This window comes from Schistocerca gregaria, chromosome 5 (genome assembly GCF_023897955.1).
Source record: "Schistocerca gregaria isolate iqSchGreg1 chromosome 5, iqSchGreg1.2, whole genome shotgun sequence".
NCBI lineage: Eukaryota > Metazoa > Arthropoda > Insecta > Orthoptera > Acrididae > Schistocerca > Schistocerca gregaria.
Genome location: NC_064924.1, coordinates 492,927,061 through 492,951,792, shown reverse-complemented (window position 1 = coordinate 492,951,792; position 24,732 = coordinate 492,927,061). Strand labels below are relative to the sequence as shown.

Below are 24,732 nucleotides of genomic sequence, written 5' to 3'. Positions count from 1 at the left end.
TTCTCTTCTCTCCAAAGGTCTCTTTAATTTTCCTGTAGGCAGTATCTATCTTACCCCTAGTGAGATAAGCTTCTACATCCTTACATTTGTCCTCTAGCCATCCCTATTTAGCCATTTTGCACTTCCTGTCAATCTCATTTTTGAGACGTTTGTATTCCTTTTTGCCTGCTTCATTTACTGCATTTTTATATTTTCTCCTTTCATCAATTAAATTCAATATTTCTTCTGTTACCCAAGGATTTCTAGCAGCCCTCGTCTTTGTACCTACTTTATCCTCTGCTGCCTTCACTACTACATCCCTCAGAGCTACCCATTCTTCTTCTACTGTATTTCTTTCCCCTATTCCTGTCAGTTGTTCCCTTATGCTCTCTCTGAAACTCTGTACAACCTCTGGTTCTTTCAGTTTATCCAGGTCCCATCTCCTTAATTTCTCACATTTTTGCAGTTTCTTCAGTTTTAATCTACAGGTCATAACCAATAGATTGTGGTCAGAGTCCACATCTGCCCCTGGAAATGTCTTACAACTTAAAACCTGGTTCCTAAATCTCTGTCTTACCATTATATGATCTATCTGATATCTTTTAGTATCTCCAGCGTTCTTCCACGTATACAACCTTCTTTCATGATTCTTAAACCAAGTATTAGCTATGATTAAGTTGTGCTCTGTGCAAAATTCTACTAGGCGGCTTCCTCTTTCATTTCTTAGCCCCAATCCATATTCACCTACTATGTTTCCTTCTCTCCCTTTTCCTACACTCGAATTCCAGTCACCCATTACTATTAAATTTTCGTCTCCCTTCACTATCTGAATAATTTCTTTTATTTCATCGTACATTTCTTCAATTTCTTCATCATCTGCAGAGCTAGTTGGCATATAAACTTGTACTACTGTAGTAGGTGTGGGCTTCGTATCTATCTTGGCCACAATAATGCGTTCACTATGCTGTTTGTAGTAGCTTACCCGCATTCCTATTTTCCTATTCATTATTAAACCTACTCCTGCATTACCCCTATTTGATTTTGTGTTTATAACCCTGTAGTCACCTGACCAAAAGTCTTGTTCCTCCTGCCACCGAACTTCACTAATTCCCACTATATCTAACTTTAACCTATCCATTTCCCTTTTTAAATTTTCTAACCTACCTGCCCGATTAAGGGATCTGACATTCCACGCTCCGATCCGTAGAACGCCAGTTTTCTTTCTCCTGATAATGACATCCTCCTGAGTAGTCCCCGCCCGGAGATCCGAATGGGGGACTATTTTACCTCCGGAATATTTTACCCAAGAGGATGCCATCATCATTTAATCATACAGTAAAACTGCATGTCCTCGGGAAAAATTACGGCTGTAGTTTCCCCTTGCTTTCAGCCGTTCCCAGTACCAGCACAGCAAGGCCGTTTTGGTTAATGTTGCAAGGTCAGATCAGTCAATCATCCAGACTGTTGCCACTGCAACTACTGAAAAGGCTGCTGCCCCTCTTCAGGAACCACACGTTTGTCTGACCTCTCAACAGATACCCCTCCGTTGTGGTTGCACCTACGGTACGGCCATCTGTATCGCTGAGGCACGCAAGCCTCCCCACCAACGGCAAGGTCCATGGTTCATGGGGGGACGACTTATATTAGAAGAAAGATTAAGGAAAGGCAACCCTATGTTTCTAGCATTTGTAGACTTAGAGAAAGCTATTGAGAATGTTGACTGGAATACTCTCTTTCAAATTCTGAAGGTGGCAGGGGTAAAATACAGGGAGCAAAAGGCTATTTACAATTTGTACAGAAACCAGATGGCAGTTATAAGAGTGGAGGGGCATGAAAGGGAAGCAGTTGTTGGGAAGGGAGTGAGACAGGGTTGTAGCCTGTCCCTGATGTTATTCAATCTGTATATTAAGCAAGCAGTGAAGGAAACAAAAGAAAAATTTGGAGTAGGTATTAAAACCCATGGAGAAGAAATAAAAACTTCGTCAATGACATTGTACTTCTGTCAAAGACAGCAAAGGACTTAGAAGAGCAGTTTAACGGAATGGATAGTGTCTTGTAAGGAGGATATAAGATTAACATCAACAAAAGCAAAATGAGGATAACGGAATGTAGTCGAATTAAGTCAGATGATGCTGAGGGAATTAGATTATGAAATGACACACTTTAAGTAATAAAGGAGTTTTGCTTTTTTGTGGAGCAAATTACTGATGATGGTTGAAGTAGAGAGGGTATAAAACGTAGACTGTCAATGACAAGGAAAGTGTTTCTGAATAAGAGAAATTTGTTAACGTCGATTATAGCTTTAAGTGTCAGGAAGTCATTTCTGAAAGTATTTGTATGGAGTGTACCCATGTATGGATGTGAAACATGGACGAGAAGAGAATAGAATCTTTCGAAATGTGGTGCTACAGAAGAATGCTGAAGATTAGATGGGTAGATCACATAACTAATGAACAGAATTGGGGAGGAGTTTGTGGCACAACTTGACAAGAAGAAGGGAGCAGTTGGTAGGACATGTTCTGAGGCTCAAGGGATCACAAATTTAGCATTGGAGGGCAGCATGGAGGTTAAAAATCGTAGAGGGAGACCAAGAGCTGAATACACTAAGCAGATTCAGAAGGATGCAGGCTGCAGTAAGTACTGGAAGATGAAGAAGCTTGCATGGGATAGAGTAGCATGGAGAGCTGCATCAAAACAGTCTCAGGACTGAAGACCACAACAACAACAACAACAACCAGGATTTGAATAGGCTGCCTCCAAATCGAGTGCCAGGAACACGGGCACGCATTATCAACTTCGGCTATGGATGTAGACAAAATGTAAGTGATACACGTAACTCTACAGAAACCACACAAATACTACTTCGGCAGGCTCCACTGGTGTCATATTACTTTTGTGTCCTTGACACCTGTGCTCATACTCTTTGTTTTGTTACCATGTGAGTCAGTTTGAGAACAGTCATGCATTCAAAACTAGTTGTTTAATTACTATGGCAGCTTATGGTGGACCAACATGGAGCTAATTTAGTATGTTGAACCTGTGGGCCTATGCTTGGTACTGTATACGAATTCTGGTGTTTTAAGGAATTCTGGTGTTTTAAGTAACTTATGAATTAAGAAGCTGGCTGATGGGAAGTGCAAAAGGGTTGAAAAGTATTATCTTTGAGTGATCAGTTTTTACCTTTCCTGTATACTACTGGCTAAAAATTGTATCTGAAGTGTTAATCTGTTTATTTTTATGTATTTTATTTTTCAAGTCTACTTCCGTAAGACCAAAATTGAGGAGGAAATCTCCATGGAAATGAAACGTGTCAGTACATAAAATTACAACAGAAAAGTAATAACAGATAAAATAAAATGTTTATGAATTCTAAAAAGACGACAAGCTATATGTTCATATAAACGCAATCAATAATGTAACACAGGAATTAGCATAATTTTTCAAGGAACTCCTCAACAGAATATAAGTCCTGTTCAAGTTTGTGTTCTGTCACTAATGAAATCGTAGTCACATGACGTTAAAAACTGATTTTCCTTCCACTTTTCAGCATTAACGCTTAGTTTCGACAAAAAAATGGAATTTTAAAACATGCCCGATACCAATATCACCTTATTCTGCCACTCACCTCAAGGTCAATGATCTCCCTGGGGTTCGGTGCCTTGGGTATTTCATCAATTTCTGGGACAGATACTCCATCTTTGACGATTTCAGCCTCAATGTATCGTAATTTGCGTTCCAGTTCGTCGCAGCGACGCACCTCATTGACGAATTTGCGCTGAAAGGCGTTTACGTCATTGTTGAGCTGCAAATAGAAGAAAACCCAAATTATTTTTAATTCTTCCTCTCAGACTATTTCAGTCGATAGCCAGAAGCCATCGCAGAAAGGCTGCGTAGAAAAGGTCCACATTCATCAAGAACACAAGCACAAGCTGACAGAAAGGTAGTTATGACCTTTACAAACATGGAGAAAGAACGGATGACTGCGTAGTCAGAAGTGCTAGGTTCCGTTGGAAGAAAAAAAATTTTGCGAGGTTTCTAAATAACAATGTGACACTCGTCAGACGGACGCTTACAGTATCAAAAAAGTTTCATATTCTTTCACTTCGCTGTTTCGAAAGACGGAGCATAGGAGTTGCTAGCTTCACTATTGCTCGCGCGACACCGTTAATTATTTTTAAATCATTTTTTCTCATCTAAATTAGTAAGCTGTCTCGGGCAATTTGAGAGTATATCACGCTCACGATAGCATTCACTTACTTCTTTACTACTGTACACCAGTTCACATTGCACAGGTTGAATCTTACACGGAATGGTCCACCACTAACCTACAACCGCCGACAACGATACGAGATACTTTTCTAACACGTGGCTGCGGCAGTCTGCGTCCTAGAGCAGATCTAGAAAACGACGACCGGTGATGGCTAGATTGCGAGTAATAAGGTTCGCTCTTGCCCTTCTACATCTATGTAAAAAGTCAGCAAACCAGTGAAGTGCGTGGCAAGGGGATACTCAGCATGATACATGTAATAGTTTTTCCCGTTCCAATCGCAACATTGATATTTAACTGATTAAAGCTCATATGGCGTATTAGTTAGGGTAATTACTCATAAATGTTGTACGGTATTCTCTAATAAGTAGTTTCGTCAAAAGGTGATTGTTAGTCACTTAATAAATTAACATGTCTAAAGATAAATGTGTGTCCGTCATTCAAGCAGCAATTTTTAACGGCCACCATCGAGGTCGTTCAGATTTAATTAAAACCTCTACTATGCTGGTGGCGGTCTTCAAATGAAAAAAATAATAATAAAAATGTAAAATACAACCGCTGTTTGTAAATCATAATATTATGAACAAATACAACATTTCCTGGTGAGACAAGGCTATTAACAATTTTCACAGACTAAATGGGTAAATACAAGTAGAATTTTCAGTTTTTCTGTCCGACTGTACACAAATACTAATACAGCAAACGGCAGTTTTAAGAACAACTGTAACAAAGGAACAAGAATACATCATGTACCGTGCACCAACATCCCCGAAATCTGCTACTCAAGACGCCTTGCAAAGAACAAAGGCGAAGCGCATGTGGCACAAAAACTGTATTTCATTCAGGATTAGTTAGACGTCCCAGGGCAACCAAATCAAATATTATCAAACTATCGTTACAACACATGTAATCTATAAACCACAATATTAAGAAATAAGCCAGTATGGGCCTAGTATCTCGTGAGACAAATTTATTACTGAAAATGGGTATATTGCCCTCAAATGAACACAGCACACTTTCAACACCGCCCTTTAGTTTTTGTGTCGGTCTGTCAGTGGCATATTTCACATCTGTATATCCATCAGCGATTCTTCACTGATGTCAGGTATGCATCCCTACTGTGTATAATGGCTTGCAGATTTAGAGGCAAATGCTTGAAATCCCTGGGTTCCATATGCGGGCCAAGTAGATCTTTACCAAGTTGCATTAGTGCTTCTCTACAGTTTTGTTTCCTCGAAGGAAAAAAAAGACTTTCAAAACATTCACACCGTTTATACTGGTGTCCAGAAACGTGTGGACGCAGAGACTTGAGGACATCGGTGATTTCTGGACACGTTACACAAAAATTTGCAGCGTGGACATGTAAGCTACAAACAGGAAGTTGCCTTGAGTGGTCACCCCATCTTTATTACAGACATGTATGTGTGCGCTGCTCAAATGACGTGAGAAGTCGCTCTTGTGCACTGTTATCCGAGACATATTTGCATGAAATGGGGACTGCCTTTAGTGGAAGCAAAGAAAAAGAAGACTTGAAAGCATCTTCCCATTTTTTATGGATGAAACATTTAAGAGCTGCGGCAGGCAGTTTGCATGAATCTACACCATACAAGCAAACTTAGAAGGCCAGAGTGACGAAACAAACATTCTTCCTATAGTAATTGGCCTGCTCCCTAATAAGAAGAAAGGCGCCTACTTTCGTCTGATTAAACAAGCAGTACATAAGTAGTGTACAAGAAAAAAGAATGATGATTTTGAGGCAGCTGCGATATCGGTCCTTAGTGAAGTTTCCCCCTCAAGTGAAATAAATGAATGCTATTTCCATATGAAGAAGAGTTCATACAGATAAGTTTCTGATCTCGGTCTAACAGACGTCTACTATTAGACTGAAGATTTAACCCTCGGAACACCAAAGGGGGGGGGGGGGGCACTTTTTTGAGAAGATTGTAATTCAGCCAGTTACTCTTCATCTTAAAATTTGAAAAAGTATTTAATATTTTAATGAATTCTTTCATCATATTACATAAATGCTTTAAATTTTTCAGTTATACTTAATCCAAAAATTTAATTCTTTTGGTGATGTCACTTTCCACAGTGAATGTCATCTTCAGTATTTTCAGGTTCAAGATTTTACTTACACATCATTCTCTTTTTAAAAATTATGTTGAACGGAAAAGTCAACAACAATTAACGAATTTTATTTTATTTTTTCTTGGGTGGGCATCAGGTACCCCCGTTAGACAGACAGACTAGCTACGAACATAAATACCCAATAGCTTCACGTAAGTAAGAAAATAATATACGAGGCGTGTTTTTTAAGTAAGTGCCGTTTTGAAATTAAAAAAGACGTGATAAGATATCTCAACAATTTTGTTTTTAAATGAAAGCCTGTACCTTAATCTATGCACAGACGCCATTACAGTCTGATTCTTCCTTGTTTACGTTGTGTACTGAGTGTTGAAGATGCCTCCGATAATCGTTTGAGTCCCGCCGACGGTGAAGTACGGGCTGTTATGAGATTTCTTAGTGCTAAAGGCCTAAAAGCGATCTATATTCATCGTTGTGATCTGTGAGTTTACGGAGAAAACATTATGAGTGATGGAATGGTAAGAAAGTGGGTGAGAGCATTTAAAGATGGCCGCACAAATGTGCATAATGAACAGAGGGGGAAACTCTTGATCAGGCTCACCCAAGAATTGCGCCCCGCGGGCGCAAGACAGTGTAGTTCAGCGCCCCGTCCGCGACCGTGTGTCGCTAGTGACGGCATAGGGGAGCGAGAGAGAGAGAGAGAGAGAGAGAGAGAGAGAGAGAGAGAGAGAGAGAGAGAGAGAGAGCACTGCTCTGCGCTGGACAAAATATTATATTTTAGAAATAATTTTATGTAAAGGATATAGAGTCTCAATCTTACTCTTAGTAGTTACAATTAAGTATTTTTGTTATACTTCATGCTACAAATTTTTGTATCCCTTTTCAGAGTTTAGAAATCGGATCCTCAGTTTGCTGTTTTGTACGTAATAATTTTAACTGACCAAGTTTGAAAACTTATTAAAATAGAATTAACGTTATAAAGCTTACAGTCAACATTGTTAAAGAAGACAATTAACATTTTATACGTTTTTCTTTTTCGAGGAAACGATTTTGTCTAGGCTTGGTACAATATTCCATGAGACTGCTAACCTCAAGGAATTGTTCAAATTTTTATCGCCAAGGAATGAACGGTTCTTAGTTTTAGCAAGCTTTAAAACAGAGAAAAACCGCTCACAAATATACGTGGAACCAAACATTGATAGAACTTTGGCAACGTGCTTGTGCAAAAGAGAATATTTCTCTCGTGGAAGACAGCTGTAAAAGTCATCCAATGTTTTACACATAAGAAAGCGGTCCTTCAGGCGGATATGGCACTGTAGGACAGTAAGATCTAGTTGAAGCACTTGTGAGACGTCCTCTGCCCGAGCGGAAAACGGGCGACAAATACACTCCTGGAAATGGAAAAAAGAACACATTGACACCGGTGTGTCAGACCCACCATACTTGCTCCGGACACTGCGAGAGGGCTGTACAAGCAATGATCACACGCACGGCACAGCGGACACACCAGGAACCGCGGTGTTGGCCGTCGAATGGCGCTAGCTGCGCAGCATTAGTGCACCGCCGCCGTCAGTGTCAGCCAGTTTGCCGTGGCACACGGAGCTCCATCGCAGTCTTTAACACTGGTAGCATGCCGCGACAGCGGGACGTGAACCGTATGTGCAGTTGACGGACTAAGAGCGAGGGCGTATAGTGGGCATGCGGGAGGCCGGGTGGACGTACCGCCGAATTGCTCAACACGTGGGGCGTGAGGTCTCCACAGTACATCGATGTTGTCGCCAGTGGTCGGCGGAAGGTGCACGTGCCCGTCGACCTGGGACCGGACCGCAGCGACGCACGGATGCACGCCAAGACCGTAGGATCCTACGCAGTGCCGTAGGGGACCGCACCGCCACTTCCCAGCAAATTAGGGACACTGTTGCTCCTGGGGTATCGGCGAGGACCATTCGCAACCGTCTCCATGAAGCTGGGCTACGGTCCCGCACACCGTTAGGCCGTCTTCCGCTCACGCCCCAACATCGTGCAGCCCGCCTCCAGTGGTGTCGCGACAGGCGTGAATGGAGGGACGAATGGAGACTTGTCGTCTTCAGCGATGAGAGTCGCTTCTGCCTTGGTGCCAATGATGGTCGTATGCGTGTTTGGCGCCGTGCAGGTGAGCGCCACAATCAGGACTGCATACGACCGAGGCACACAGGGCCAACACCCGGCATCATGGTGTGGGGAGCGATCTCCTAAACTGGCCGTACACCTCTGGTGATCGTCGAGGGGACACTGAATAGTGCACGGTACATCCGAACCGTCATCGAACCCATCGTTCTACCTTTCCTAGACCGGCAAGGGAACTTGCTGTTCCAACAGGACAATGCACGTCCGCATGTATCCCGTGCCACCCAACGTGCTCTAGAAGGTGTAAATCAACTACCCTGGCCAGCAAGATCTCTGGATCTGTCCCCCATTGAGCATGTTTGGGACTGGATGAAGCGTCGTCTCACGCGGTCTGCACGTCCAGCACGAACACTGGTCCAACTGAGGCGCCAGGTGGAAATGGCATGGCAAGCCGTTCCACAGGACTACATCCAGCATCTCTACGATCGTCTCCATGGGAGAATAGCAGCCTGCATTGCTGCGAAAGGTGGATATACACTGTACTAGTGCCGACATTGTGCATGCTCTGTTGCCTGTGGTTCTGTCAGTGTGATCATGTGATGTATCTGACCCTGAATGTGTCAGTAAAGTTTCCCCTTCCTGGGACAATGAATTCACGGTGTTCTTATTTCAATTTCCAGGAGTGTATATCTATCTGCTGGCGTTCGGGCGGTCCGCACAGTCAGCTAAGCGGCACGGTTCGGCCACTGCAGCAACATACGAATTCGCCCGGGGCGCTGGCGGCCGCTAGCGCCCCAGGGGTACGAGCCTGCTCTAGGTCATCCTCGGTACAGCCCCGATCTTGCGCCCAGTGACTACCATCTGTTCCTGCACTTCAAAGAACACCTGGGCGGTCAGCGTCTTCAAGACGAAGTCAAAACAGTGGTGATGCAGTGGTTAATAAGTCAGACGGCAGACTTCTATGAGGAGGGTATTCAAAAACTGGTACAACGTTATGACAAGTCCTCAACATTGACGGAAATTATGTAGAAAAGTAGATTAAGGTACAAGCTTTTATATAAAAATAAAATTGAGATCTTGGCACGTCTTTTTTTTATTTCAGTACAGCACATACTTAAAAAAACACGCCTCGTAAAACACTGAAGATAGCACAAGAAGTTCTGAAACATGTCCGGGTAAAACGAAACTGAAAAGATGCCTTGCATAAGGCGGGATTCCTCGTCCTCTATATACGACAATAGAGACAAACAGTTGAATTACTGATAGCAAAAACCTCCTCCGTACACTTCTGGTGCAAAAATGCATAGTCTGCATGTAGCTCCACCAGACTGTCCACGGAAACACCCAAAGCCATCGTTTGTTGCCGTTCAAACAGAGGTAGGAAGTTTGAGCTGAGTGCAGAAACGGCCGAAATCCAGGACTTCGGTTATTTTTCTTCTCAGCTGTTGGCACTACAGTAAAGTTCGGCAGAACTGTACGGAAGAAATTGGCATTGTTGATTTTAGTATTCTTGTGAAAATGGAGGAAGTGGCGTGTACCAGTAGTTATGAGAAGAAAAGTGTGAAACATTCTTTGGAATAACGAAGAAATATTATGACGAAAGCTAAAATTCATGGAGAGGAACATGTGAATTACAGAGCAAAGAAATTCCGAGAAAGGCGATAGGAGAAGGCTGTAAATGTCTAGGAAGCTGTTGTAACGCTATTGCCCAAGACAACAGAACTCAAGCTTTTTTTGCACATTTTCTGAAAATGGAATGCAAGAACGACCAGGACCTTTTCCTGTAAAGACTTATTACAACTAGTGATGTTATAAGGCCCCGCCCAAGAAGTGAGAAGGGGTGCAGGCGTGAAAAATCTTTTAGCTACTGTGTCCTCGTTGGAGATAAATGATTTGAGGTATGCAGAGAACATTTTCTAAGTGTTTATGCAGTAACTGATGCGAGAGTTAAAAGAATTCGCTAACTGCTGTGTAGTGGGTAGACAACGAAAGACGGAAGACTGTTAATGCTATGTCGTCAGAGGAAATTGTCAAAATTAAAGATCACATCAAATCATTGTCCATTAAGGAAAATCATTATGGTAGCCGCACTATGCACTATCTCGACTGTGACAGTGTGTGAAAAAAATGCACCAACTTTTTATTTCCATACATCCTAACTCGCCACTGAACTACGAGTAGTATCGTAAGATTTTTCGTGAAAACTTTACATTTGCTTTCCGAAGACCTAATGTAGGCACTTGCTGCACCCACGAAGAGTTGATGTTAAAGATTGAATCAAAAACATTCAATGAGGTAGCAAAACGAGCAGCAGTAGAAGAGAAGATTGTCCATATCCGAAGATCTGCAAGATGGGGAAATATAGTCGGAGACTAATCCTAGAACTATTGCTTTGTTTTGACTACATGTAAAATGTTCATCTTCCTCGTGTCCCGGTGCAAGAGCTTTTCCACTTACTCCAGTTGACTTTTGCAGTATTTTGTATAAACAATCTGCATACAAGGTCATCTGTTTTATATCTCTATCACGAAGAGAATGCGAAGAAAGGACCCAATGAAGTTTGTACTTTTCTATTACGCTACAACAATGAATATATAGCGCAAGATGTGAATAACTTCCTTCTATTTTCAGATAACTGCCCGGGTTAGAAGTAAACACAACACAATGATCCGCTTCCATTTAGCTCTTGTGGTGTTAAACTGATTTGAAAAGATTGAACATTTTTACCCTATCCGCAGACATTCATTCTTGCCATGTGATAGGGTATCTGGGGTAAGAAAGAGAGCTCTCAAGAAAGGAGAGAGACTGTACACAATCCATTTGGTGGATGGAGATGAAATAGTAGAAGTGAAGAAGTGATGGCCATCAATTTATAAAAAGACTTGCTTTTCTATCGAAACGAGATCTACATATACATGGATACTCTGCAAATCACATTTTAGTGCCTGGCAGAGAGGGTTCATCGAACCGCCTTCACGATTCTCTATTATTCCAGTATCAGATAGCGCGCGGAAAGAACGATCACCTATATCCTTCCGTGGGGGATCAGATTTCCCTTATTTTATCGTGGTGATCGCTTCTCCCCATGTAGGTGGGTGTAAAAAAAATATTTTCACATTCGGAGGAAAAATATGGTGAGAAGATTCGGTCGCAACGATAAACGTATTTCTTTTAATGATGCCCAGCCCAAATCCCATATCATTTCAGTGACATTCTCTCCCATATTTCGCGGTAATACAAAATGTGCTGCCCTTCTTTGAACTTATCGATGTACTCCGTCTGTCCTATCTGGTAAGGATCCCACACTGCGCAACAGTATTCTAAAAAGGACAGACAAGCTTAGTGTAGGCAGTCTCCTTAATAGGTCTATTACATTTTCTAAGTGTCCTGCCAATAAAAGGCATTATTTGGTTAGCCTCCCCCACAACATTTTCTGTGTGTTCTTTCCAAGTTAAGTTGTTCCTAATTGTAACACCTAGGCATTTAGTTGAATTTACGGCTTTTAAATTAGACTGATTTATCGTGTAACCGAAGTTTAACGAGTTCCTTTTAGCACTGATGTGGATGACCTCACACTTTTCGTTGTTTAGGGTCAACTGCCACTTTTCGCATCATTCAGATATCTTTTCTAAATCGTTTTGCAGTTTGTTTTATCTTCTGATGGCTTTATTAGTCTATAAACGACAGCGTCATCTGCAAACAACCGTAGACGGCTGCTCAGATTGTCTCCCAAATCGTTCATATACATAAGGAACAGCAAAGGGCCTATAACACTACCTTGAGGAACGCCAGAAATCACTTATGTTTTACTAGATGACTTTCCGCCAGTTGCTACGTACTGTGACCTCTTTGACAGGAAATAGCAAATCCAGTCACATAACTGAGATATTGCAAGGGCCGACAAGGTTCCACTAAATATTTCGAAGTTTTATCATTTCCGTTATAAATCATCAATGCCAGGAATTGTGGAAGCAATAACATTAATTAATGGGTTTCAAACCAGTAACTTCTCCTTGAAATCTGACCAAAGGAAGAAACCACAGTTACCTGATGAAAAGTGTTATAAGAATACCAAAGTACCTGTTAGGATGGAGAAAATGGAAGACATTAAATAATGTGTACGATTTGTTTCTGACAGTGAAATTGTGTCATCCTTCTGGAATGAAATATTAACTTGACCTACAGCAAATATGCAAGAAACGTAGGATTGACTTCTCTACTGTAAACATTAAATACTATTTTGTTTTGTTGCCTGCTTTTTTATTCTTCTGTAAACAGTATTAATTAGCGAAAGCATTCCAATATGTCGTATTACAGCTTGCAAGAAATATAGGAACAATGCACTGTATTCTAAATAAAAACAGTTAATTCGTTTTCGTATTTTTTGAAATTTTTTATCATCAAAAGCATTGATTGCAAAACAACCTAAATCCACAGCATAAAAAGCTTTTTGCAATGCCAACGGGTTAGCAGGTAGGTGTGAGATGTTGACAATAAACCTGCTGAGTGATACTTCATCTTCAGCTTAAGTTTCACCTTATTCTAGTAACTTATGTAGTACTTATATTGTTTTTGTCACTTTCTTTGAAAGTTGGTGAATGTGACTTAGGTTTTTTTTGCGATCACCGATTCAGTTGAATGTGCACTTTCTGGCCGCCACGATACCTCCAACTACAAGATTGCCGACTTCTGGTGCCATCCAGTGATGGGTCATGGAACTAAACGACGTCGCACACATTAAAACCCTCCAAACACAATTGCGCAGTGCTGGTCTGAACTTCCGAACTTTAATCACAAGGAAATGAAGGAGGGAAGACCACAAACGCATATTTGTGCGCGCAGGGCCTGAAAGGGTTAATACAACATTCTCTGGTAACATAAGCCGATACAACAATAATTATATTTAACACTTTGTAATGTGGTTAATAAATGAATCTCTGGGACGTTATTTTCATCAAATGGCTCTGAGCACTATGGGACAACTTCTGTGGTCATCAGTCCCCTAGAACTTAGAACTACTTAAACCTAACTAACCTAAGGACATCACACACAACCATGCCCGAGGCAGGATTCGAACCTGCGACCGTAACGGTCACGCGGCTCCAGACTGAAGCGCCTAGAACCGCACGGCCACACCGGCCCGCCATTATTTTCATCCTGAATATTGGAATATGGCAGTCGTTTGTCGAGTTAAATTAAAGCAGTAATCTACATTGCAACTGCAGAAAACTGATCCCACTTCCAACAGCACATCATTTGCATGCAATAACTGGTGGTCTATGAAATGCACGTCAGTCTTACGAAATAATAAAGGCATCTGGACATCACATTGTGGCAATATTTTGTCATATACTGAAGAAAATCTAAATCTGTATATATTTAAAGCGGCCCCTAGGCGGTCAATAATGTTGCACAGTTTTTCCTGAAGCGCAATAATATTAACCGTGTAAGAGTGAGATTGAGGGATTGTGCAATAATACTGATAACAGCAAAAACTTTTGAAACATTTAGTGTTACCCAGAAATATAGTGCCGCCTATGAGTAGTATTGAGAATATTCAAGACTGTCTCTCACGTGCTATAGACTGTGGATATCAGTGTGTTGATTGTTCAATGTGTTGTGATGTCGAAAATGAGATCAAAACAAGACGAGAGAGCGTTATGAATAGAATGTATTGAAATGTATAAACAACTGCCGTAATTGTGGGATGTTATGGCAAGTGAATACAAAACTAGAAATGTTAGAAATGAATCTTGAGATTTCTTGCTTATAAAATGCGGTCAGATCCCATGAAAGATGCTTTATGACAGTAGCAACCGTAGCGATCTAGCCAGTGACGTCACAGGCATCATATGACCCGAATGGAGCATTTTACCGGGCTTTCAAATTATTTGAATTTAATTTCCGCTTTCATAGAAGAATACTGAAATTCAATAATGAAAACAGCACGTTATGACCATAAAATGACATAATTAACCATTTAAGAGGATTTCCAGAAAACAGTCAAATACCCCATTCCTCAACTTTGTTGCAACTGGACTGACATGACACGTTTACATTACTATGTTTCAAAAACATTAAGGGGACCTGTTCTTTAAGTTTAAAGTCTTCCAAGGAACTGCCAGTGTCAAGGTTTTGCAGTGTAATAAATAAACGCCAACTTGGTGGAATTACGCCTCTCAGTGTACTATTTTATTTGAATTTGTTTTATGATGTTGGGAATGTGGGCATACGGACATCAGCAGAAATTTATCCGCGGTAGGCGGTGGGTGGGGGGGATGCGAAAGACTAACAATGCCATTTTCGATGTAAATGAGTTTATCAGTTCTGAGACGTATCAAGCCACAAGAACTAAATACACTCCTGGAAATCGAAAAAAGAACACATTGACACCGGTGTGTCAGACCCACCATACTTGCTCCGGACACTGCGAGAGGGCTGTACAAGCAATGATCACACGCACGGCACAGCGGACACACCAGGAACCGCGGTGTTGGCCGTCGAATGGCGCTAGCTGCGCAGCATTAGTGCACCGCCGCCGTCAATGTCAGCCAGTTTCCGTGGCATACGGAGCTCCATCGCAGTCTTTAACACTGGTAGCATGCCGCGACAGCGCGGACGTGAACCGTATGTGCAGTTGACGGACTAAGAGCGAGGGCGTATAGTGGGCATGCGGGAGGCCGGGTGGACGTACCGCCGAATTGCTCAACACGTGGGGCGTGAGGTCTCCACAGTACATCGATGTTGTCGCCAGTGGTCGGCGGAAGGTGCACGTGCCCGTCTACCTGGGACCGGACCGCAGCGACGCACGGATGCACGCCAAGACCGTAGGATCCTACGCAGTGCCGTAGGGGACCGCACCGCCACTTCCCAGCAAATTAGGGACACTGTTGCTCCTGGGGTATCGGCGAGGACCATTCGCAACCGTCTCCATGAAGCTGGGCTACGGTCCCGCACACCGTTAGGCCGTCTTCCGCTCACGCCCCAACATCGTGCAGCCCGCCTCCAGTGGTGTCGCGACAGGCGTGAATGGAAGGACGAATGGAGACGTGTCGTCTTCAGCGATAAGAGTCGCTTCTGCCTTGGTGCCAATGATGGTCGTATGCGTGTTTGGCGCCGTGCAGGTGAGCGCCACAATCAGGACTGCATACGACCGAGGCACACAGGGCCAAAACCCGGCATCATGGTGTGGGGAGCGATCTCCTACACTGGCCGAACACTGGTGATCGTCGAGGGGGCACTGAATAGTGCATGTTACATCCAAACCGTCATCGAACCCATCGTTCTACCATTTCTATACCGGCAAGGGAACTTGCTGTTCCAACAGGACAATGCATGTCCGCATGTATCCCGTGCCACCCAACGTGCTCTAGAAGGTGTAAGTCAACTACCCTGGCCAGCAAGATCTCCGGATCTGTCCCCCATTGAGCATGTTTGGGACTGGATGAAGCGTCGTCTCACGCGGTCTGCACGTCCAGCACGAACACTGGTCCAACTGAGGCGCCAGGTGGAAATGGCATGGCAAGCCGTTCCACAGGACTACATCCAGCATCTCTACGATCGTCTCCATGGGAGAATAGCAGCCTGCATTGCTGTGAAAGGTGGATATACACTGTACTAGTGGCGACATTGTGCATGCTCTGTTGCCTGTGTCTATGTGCCTGTGGTTCTGTCAGTGTGATCATGTGATGTATCTGACCCCAGGAATGTGTCAATAAAGTTTCCCCTTCCTGGGACAATGAATTCACGGTGTTCTTATTTCAATTTCCAGGAATGTATTATGAGTGATACAATAACCATTATACCCCGTGATCTAATGCTTATCCACTCAGCACTTGTTAGACGTACATTACTTTGACATTTAAAACAGCTAACAATCATACAGTAATTACTAAACGCATAATATTGTCACATTGCGATCTGCAGGCAGAGCTGTAACTGGCTAAACGAGAGGTTTAGCGGAATCATGGAAATTCACTTCTAGAAGTGTATGAGAATATTGCAATGAATTTGGTAATGAATTCCAGGAGGAAGAGGGGGGGGGGGGGAGGGGGTAGCGTATATCTATGGCGACTTCTAAGTATGTTGGCAACCATTTCCAATGATGTATCAGATGTTGAACCATCGAAACACAGAAAGTTAGAACTTTTCTTTTCGTTCAGTCTGAATTCCCTCAAGTTTTCGTGAGTGATCTTCGATGCTCCTTGATCCAGTTTTTCATCCACCTTTTCTTTCCAGTTGCAACAAAGTTGAGGAATGGGGTATTTGACTGTTTTCTGGAAATCCTCTTAAATGGTTAATTATGTCATTTTATGGTCATAACGTGCTGTTTTCATTATTGAATTTCAGTATTCTTCTATGAAAGCGGAAATTAAATTCAAATAATTTGAAAGCCCGGTAAAATGCTCCATTCGGGTCATATGATGCCTGTGACGTCACTGGCTAGATCGCTACGGTTGCTACTGTCATAAAGCTAAGTCAAACTGATGTCTTGCTTTGGATTTTGCGTTTCAGTAGATGGTTTACAAATGGTGTGTAGTACCACACTGTACAAATAACCAGAAAACCTCTTGAAAAATTATTTTTGAGGGTTTCAGAGAATGAGAGGGTGCGTAAAAATTGGTTGCCCTACCACCTTTGATCCCCAAGTTCCCTTACTTAACTGAAAATGTCTTGCACTCTGAGGCTGATATCAATTTATCTCCGAGATTACAAACAAGGATACCGTCAGTCGACGAAATTAAACTTTAAGTAAAAATTATGGTTATATCCACTTCCTAGCATATCATTAGTTGCCCGGTTCATGAAACCCAAATAACAATTACAAAACTTCACATCGATTAGAAACAGTGTGTTATTTCCTTGGCGTTTACATGCGCTTTGCAATAGCTGCTCACACGACACGTTCAAAGAGATATTTTTGAATTAATATGACCACACTCTTTATTACTTTATTATAAACAATGTTTTTGATCTTCATACTGTCCAGCTAGGATCCTTATTGTTTAAACTTTTGAACTTTTATCGAATGGTTCAAATGGCTCTAAGCGCTATGGGACTTAATATCTGAGGCCACCAGTCCCCTAGTCTTAGAACTACGTAAACCTAACTAACCTAAGGACATCACACACATCCATGCCCGAGGCAGGATTCGAACCTGCGACGTAGCAGCCGCCTGGTTCCGGACTGAAGCGCCTAGAGCCGCTCGATCACAGCGGCCGGGGAAGTTTCATCATCTAACATAACAAAAGTCTGCTTCAGTCACTGACGTCAGTTTAATCAGTCTACTGACTGGTTTGATGCGGCCCGCCACGAATTCCTTTCCTGTGCCAACCTCTTCATCTCAGAGTAGCACTTGCAACCTACATCCTCCATTATTTGCTTGACATTCCAATCTCTGTCTTCCTCTACAGTTTTTGTCCTCTACAGCTCCCTCTAGTACCATGGAAGTCATTCCCTCATGTCTTAGCAGATGTCCTATCATCCTGTCCCTTCTCCTTATCAGTGTTTTCCACATATTCCTTTCCTCTCCGATTCTGCATAGAACCACCTCGTTCCTTACCTTATCAGTTCACCTAATTTTCAACATTCGTCTATAGCACCACATCTCAAATGCTTCGATTCTCTTCTGTTCCGGTTTTTCCACAGTCCATGTTTTACTACCATACAATGCTGTACTCCAGACGTACATCTTCAGAAATTTCTTCCTCAAATTAAGGCCGGTATTTGATATTAGTAGACTTCTCTTGGCCAGAAATGTCTTTTTTGCCATAGCGAGTCTGCTTTTGATGTCCTCCTTGCTCCGTCCGTCATTGGTTGTTTTACTGCCTAGGTAGCAGAATTCCTTAACTTCATTGACTTCGTGACCATCAATCCTGATGTTAAGTTTCTCGCTGTTCTCATTTCTACTACTTCTCATTACCTTCGTCTTTCTCCGATTTACTCTCAAACCATACTGTGTACTCATTAGACTGTTCATTCCGTTCAGCAGATCATTTAATTCTTCTTAACTTTCACTCAGGATAGCAATGTCATCAGCGAATCGTATCATTGATATTCTTTCACCTTGTATTTTAATTCCACTCCTGAACCTTTCTTTTATTTCCATCATTGCTTCCTCGATGTACAGATTGAAGCGTAGGGGCGAAAGGCTACAGCCTTGTCTTACTCCCTTCTTAATACGAGCACTTCGTTCTTGATCGTCCACTCTTATTATTCCCTCTTGGTTGTTGTACATATTGTATATGACCTGTCTCTTCCTATAGCTTACCCCTACTTTTTTCAGAATATTGAAGAGCTTGCACCATTTTATATTGTCGAACGCTTTTTCCAGGTCGACAAATCCTATGAAAGTGCCTTAATTTTTCTTTAGCCTTGTTTCAATTATTAGCCGTAACGTCAGAATTGCCTCTCTCGTGCCTTTACTTTTCCTAAAGCCAAACTAATCGTCACCTAGCGCATTCTCAATTTTCTTTTCCATTCTTCTGTATATTATTCTTGTAAGCAGCTTCGATGCATGAGCTGTTAAGCTGACTGTGCGATAATTCTCGCACTTGTCAGCTCTTGCCGTCTTCGGAACTGTGTGGATGATGCTTTTCCGAAAGTCAGATGGTATGTCGCCAGACTCACATATTCTACACACCAACGTTAATAGTCGTTTTCTTGCCACTTCCCCTAATGATGGAATGTTATCCATCCCTTCTGCCTTATTTGACCGTAAGTCCCCCAAAGCTCTTTTAAATTCCGATTCTAATACTGGATCCCCTATCTCTTCTAAATCGACTCCTGTTTCTTCTTCTATCACATCAGACAAATCTTCACCCTCATAGAGGCTTGCAATGTATTCTTTCCACCTATCTGCTCTCTCCTCTGCTTTTAACAGTGGAATTCCCGTTGCACTCTTAATGTTACCACCGTTGCTTTTAATGTCACCAAAGGTTGTTTTGACTTTCCTGTACGCTGAGTCTGTCCTTCCGACAATCATATCTTTTTCGATGTCTTCACATTTTTCCTGCAGCCATTTCGTCTTAGCTTCCCTGCACTTCCTATTTATTTCATTCCTCAGCGACTTGTATTTCTGTATTCCTGATTTTCCCGGAACATGTTTGTACTTCCTCCTTTCATCAATCAACTGAAGTATTTCTTCTGGTACCCATGGTTTCTTCGCAGCTACCTTCTTTGTACCTATGTTTTCCTTCCCAACTTCTGTGATGGCCCTTTTTAGAGACGTCCATTCCTCTTCAACTGTGTTGCCTACTGCGCTATTCCTTATTGCTGTATCTATAGCGTTAGATAACTTCAAACGTATCTCGTCATACCTTAGAACTTCCGTATCCCACTTCTTTGCGTATTGATTCTTCCAGACTAATGTCTTGAACTTCAGCCTACTCTTCATCACTACTATATTGTGATCTGAGTCTATATCTGCTCCTGGGTACGCCTTACAATCCAGTATCTGATTTCGGAATTTCTGTCTGACCATGATGTAATCTAACTGAAATCTTCCCGTATCTCCCGGCCTTTTCCAAGTATACCTCCTCCTCTTGTGATTCTTGAACAGGGTATTCGCTATTACTAGCTGAAACTTGTTACAGAACTCAATTAGTCTTTCTCCTCTTTCATTCCTTGTCCCAAGCCCATATTCTCCTGTAACCTTTTCTTCTACTCCTTCCCCTACAACTGCATTCCAGTCGCCCATGACTATTAGATTTTCGTCCCCCTTTACATACTGCATTACCCTTTCAATATCCTCATACACTTTCTCTATCTGTTCATCTTCAGCTTGTCACTTCGGCATGTATACCTGAACTATTGTCGTCGGTGGTGGTCTGCTGTCGATTCTGATTAGAACAACCCGGTCACTGAACTGTTCACAGTAGCACACCCTCTGTCCTACCTTCCTATTCATAACGAATCCTACTAGCAATCCTTATATTGCTAGTACAGTGGAGTCTTGCTTATCCGACCTAAACCGGCGGCGGCAAGGTCGGATAAGCGAGGTCGGATAACACGGAAAATAATAAAAGAACACAAAAAATTAAACTAAAATAGGCCAAATGAGTTAAACATTTAATTAAATACAAACCTAATTAGACTGAATAGATATTTACTGTGTGAGGAAGTTAGTAATTGTCTTTTGTTTCCCTGCTGTTTGCCGTTTTTTTTTGTGTTTTTTTTTTTTTTTTTTTTTTTTTTTGCCGCTAAATCACGTCGTCTCTTAAGAAGTAAAACCTTGGTAGACGATGTTTCCTCCAGTTGCTCTGCATATTTTAAAGCAGTTTCTAAGGCCTTGTGTCCTTCGTTGAGCGAAATCTTGGGAGCACTTCCTCCACTACATCCGCTTCTTCGTGGTCTTCTTTTTCATTTAACATGTTGACTATTTCTTCGTCTGTCACTTCAAATTCTTCATCTTGGACAATCCATTCATTTATGTCATCTTCTGTGGCCTCAGCACAACCCGGAACTTTTCGTAACAATGAAATCAAGTTTCTGCGGTAGTGTCTCTTCAGTGTATCTAAGGTCCCTTGGTGCATAGGCCGACATAAGGATGTGACATTTGGTGGCAAAAACATGGCCTTTACATCTTCATCTTGAAGTTCATCTTCATTATGATGACAAGTGGCATTGTCTAGAAGCAACAGTGCTTTGTGGGGCAAGTTGTTCGCTTTCAAAACCTTTTCAGTTTCTGGCACGAACTCGTTAAAAAACCATTCTTTAAAAATGTCTGAACTTACCGAAGCATTTTTTTGGTTGTAATATTGCACCAGTAAAGCAATTTTAGATACATTTTTAAATGCTCTCGTTTTTTTGGCTTACCTATCATAGTTTCATTTTCAAAATAGCTGTGGCGTTACTGCATGCAAAAATTGTCACTCTTTCTTTGCTACGTTTGCAGCTTGGCGCTGCCTTTTCGGCCTTTGACTTTAATGTTTTTCCGGTAAGATTTTGTAATTGAGACCAGTCTCGTCGCAGTTAAAAATTTGCTCGCCTGTTAAGTTTTCCTTGTCCAATACCTTGTGAAGTTTATTCCTGAACAATCGAACATCTTCAAAATTCGCTGAAAGCTTTTCATCACAGACATTAAGTTGCCGAACTCCGTATCTTTTCTTCCAATCTATCGAGCCAGCCTACACTAGCTGTGAAATCAGGTTTACCTTCGTTTAGTTCGTTACGAAACTTCAAGGCTTTTTCCTGCAAAAAAGGTTCCGACATGGGTACACCTTTATCTCTATGTTGAGTAGACCATAGGAACAAGGCTTCACTTACTTTTTCATAATCACATTTTTCATGGTTTTCCGATCTTGAGAAACAGCCGAAGTTGCTCGCTGAGAACAACACTTTTCAATTTAATTGCGGTTCCTTTTCCAGTCTCCAACTGTTGTTTTCCCGGAGTTATAATCTTGCGCCACTTAAGTTTCACCATTGTCTATTCTTTTAAAAGCTTTAAGTTTATCTTTCATTGAAACGACGACATTTTTCCGTTTTGAAGCCATCACCACTTATTTTTACAATAAAGAAAGTGCAACACGTCCACTCCACTACAGATCTAAGTTAGAACTGTCGTCGGCTGGCGCACGGCCGGCGCGTAAAAGGGACGGGTAGCACAGGTCGGATAACCGAGACTCTAATGCAATCGTTTGAAAAGCAAAATAGATACATTTATCTTCAGTTGTCTATTTCTCAGACTAAGATTAATGTGAAGCTATATACATACATCCACCATCGACACAAATGCTACGCTAATGCTTGCTAGCGCTATTTTCGTATTTCGTGTAAAACTTTTAAAAATTTATGAACCGTGCAGGATTCGAACCTGTATTATTCTTTTCTGTAGTTACATGTGCTGTGTGTTGTGCCACTGATCCCATACTTCAGGCGATATCCGTACTGAGTATCTTGTATACCGGAAATAAGCACTAAGATTTGGCAAGAATAATTTTATTGTGCTTTGGGCTGTATTTCATGACTAATATCCGACAACGTAGATACACTAAGTGATTAAAAGTATCCGGACACTTGGCTGAAATTGACTTACAAGTTCGTGGCGCCCTCCATCGGTAATGCTGGAATCCAGTATAGTGTTTGCCAACCATTAGTCTTGATGAAAGCTTCCATTCTCGCAGGCGTACATTCTATCAGGTGCTGAAAGGTTTCTTGGGGAATGGCAGCCCCTTCTTCACGGACTGCTGCACTGAGATGCCGATGACGGTCAGTGAGACCTGGCACGAAGTCGGCGTTCTATAGGATTCAGTGTAGGCCAGTCCATTACAGGGATGTAACTGTCGCGTAACCACTCCACCACAGACTATGCATTACGAACAGCTGTTCGATCGTGTTGAAAGATGCAATCGCCATCCACGAGTGGGAAGCAAGAAGGTGCTTAAGACATCAACGTAGGCCTGTGCTGTGATAGTGCCACGCAAAACAACAATGGGTGCAAGCCCCCTCCATGAAAAATACGACCACACCATTACACTACCGCCTCCGAATTTTACTGTTGTTACTACACACGCTGGCAAATGACGTTCACCGGGCATTTCCCATACCCACACCCTGCCATCGGATCGCCACATTGTGTACCGTGATTCGTCACTCCATACAACGTTTTCCCACTGTTCAACTGTACAATGTTCACGCTCCTTACTACAAGCAAGGCGTCGTTTGGCATTTACGGGCGTGATGTGTGCTTATGAGCAGCCGCTCGACCATGAAATACAAGTTTTCTCACCTCCAGCCTAACTGTCACAGTACTTGCAGTGGATCCTGATGTAGTCTGGAATTCCTGTGTGAAGGACTGGATAGATGTCTGCCTATTACACATTACGACCCTCTTCAACTGTCAGCGGTGTCTTGTCAGTCACCAGACGAGGTCGGCCTGTACGCTTTTGTGCTGTACGTGTCCCTTCACGTTTGCACTTCACTATACATCGGAAACAATGGACTACGGGTGTTTAGGAGTATGGAAATCTCGCGTACAGACGTATGACACAAGTGACACCCGATCACCTGACCACGTTCGAAGTGCACCAATTCTGCGGAGCGCCCCATTCTGCTCTCTCACGATGTCTAGTGACTACTGAGGTCGCTTATATGGAGTACCTGGCAGTACGTGGCTGCGCAATTTACCTAATATGAAATACGTATGTTTTTGGGGGTGTCCGGATACTTTTGATCACATAGTGTATAAGATACTGGCCCATTTGTCAAAGTTCCACAATTACTTAGTTTCGATCCGGTTTAATGACGTTGCAAGGAGTAGGGAAAAGAATGTTTGTCTCTGCACCTATTGTCGCCCTAAATGAGTAGAGCATAAACGCATCAATTTTCGTAAGGTTTCCATTATCATCGTTCATAAAAATCCTTTCTTTTGTTATTTAAAGTTGTAAATGCGTTTTCCATCACTAAATAAATAAACTATTTGCATAACAGTACGTAAAAGTCCATTAACTGCGGCTAACACTCCTGTAACAGATGTGTAGCTTCGTCTGTGACGTCACTAGAGCTTCGCAGAGCGTTTCCGCTCATGTGACAATTTTGATTATTTAATGATTTTAAAGCTTTAATTAAATAAAGATAGGAGATTTTATGAGAATATTGACCATAATGCGATTTGAATGTTGTCATCATTTCGAGCAACAACAATCCCAACAACATTTTTAACATAGGAAAATAGCATGGCCGCGTGGGATTAGCCGAGCGGTCTAAGGCGCTGCAGTCATGGACTGTGCGGCTGGTCCCGGCGGAGGTTCGAGTCCTCCCTCGGGCATGGGTGTGTGTGTTTGTCCTTAGGATAATTTAGGTTAAGTAGTGTGCAAGCTTAGGGACTGATGACCTTAGCGGTTAAATACCATAAGAGTTCACACACATTTGAACATCTGAGATAAAGCATACTATCACATCAGCAGCGTCTTTCGGAACCACAATATTACTTGGCAGTCTAAAGAGGACGTCAATAATATTAAACAATATTACTGACCGTCTAGGGGCCGCTCAAGACATCCCTCTTTGTTTATAACTGTATGCAGCCAGAGTTGCCAACTCTAGAAGATCCGAGTCGCTAGATTCTGTTGTGGTTGGCAGGAGAGCCAACCGTGTTTTTCTAAAGGAGGCTGAAATGCACGCGTTTTAGCTCACGCAGGCTGGCGTGAGGTCTGGAACATGACAAGGGAATTAGAATTGAGAAAAACGGACGTAGCTGGCAGAATACTTAACTTTAATCCATTCATGGAGAACGTCGCTCTTTATGGTACATGATTCACAATATCAATAGTACTAATAATGGCGCCTTGCTAGGT

The 24,732-nt window shown here is 42.2% G+C and overlaps 1 protein-coding gene across 7 annotated transcripts in view; it reads right to left on the bottom strand.

The window, feature by feature from the left end:
- Positions 1 to 24,732, bottom strand: part of LOC126272722 (V-type proton ATPase 116 kDa subunit a 1) — a 610,777-nt gene that overhangs the window by 112,949 nt on the left and 473,096 nt on the right. For all 7 annotated transcript variants that reach the window (XM_049975766.1, XM_049975767.1, XM_049975765.1 and 4 more), the window contains one exon: positions 3,605 to 3,781. In XM_049975766.1, the coding sequence (XP_049831723.1) occupies positions 3,605 to 3,781 (177 nt within the window). The remainder of the gene's footprint in view (positions 1 to 3,604; positions 3,782 to 24,732) is intronic.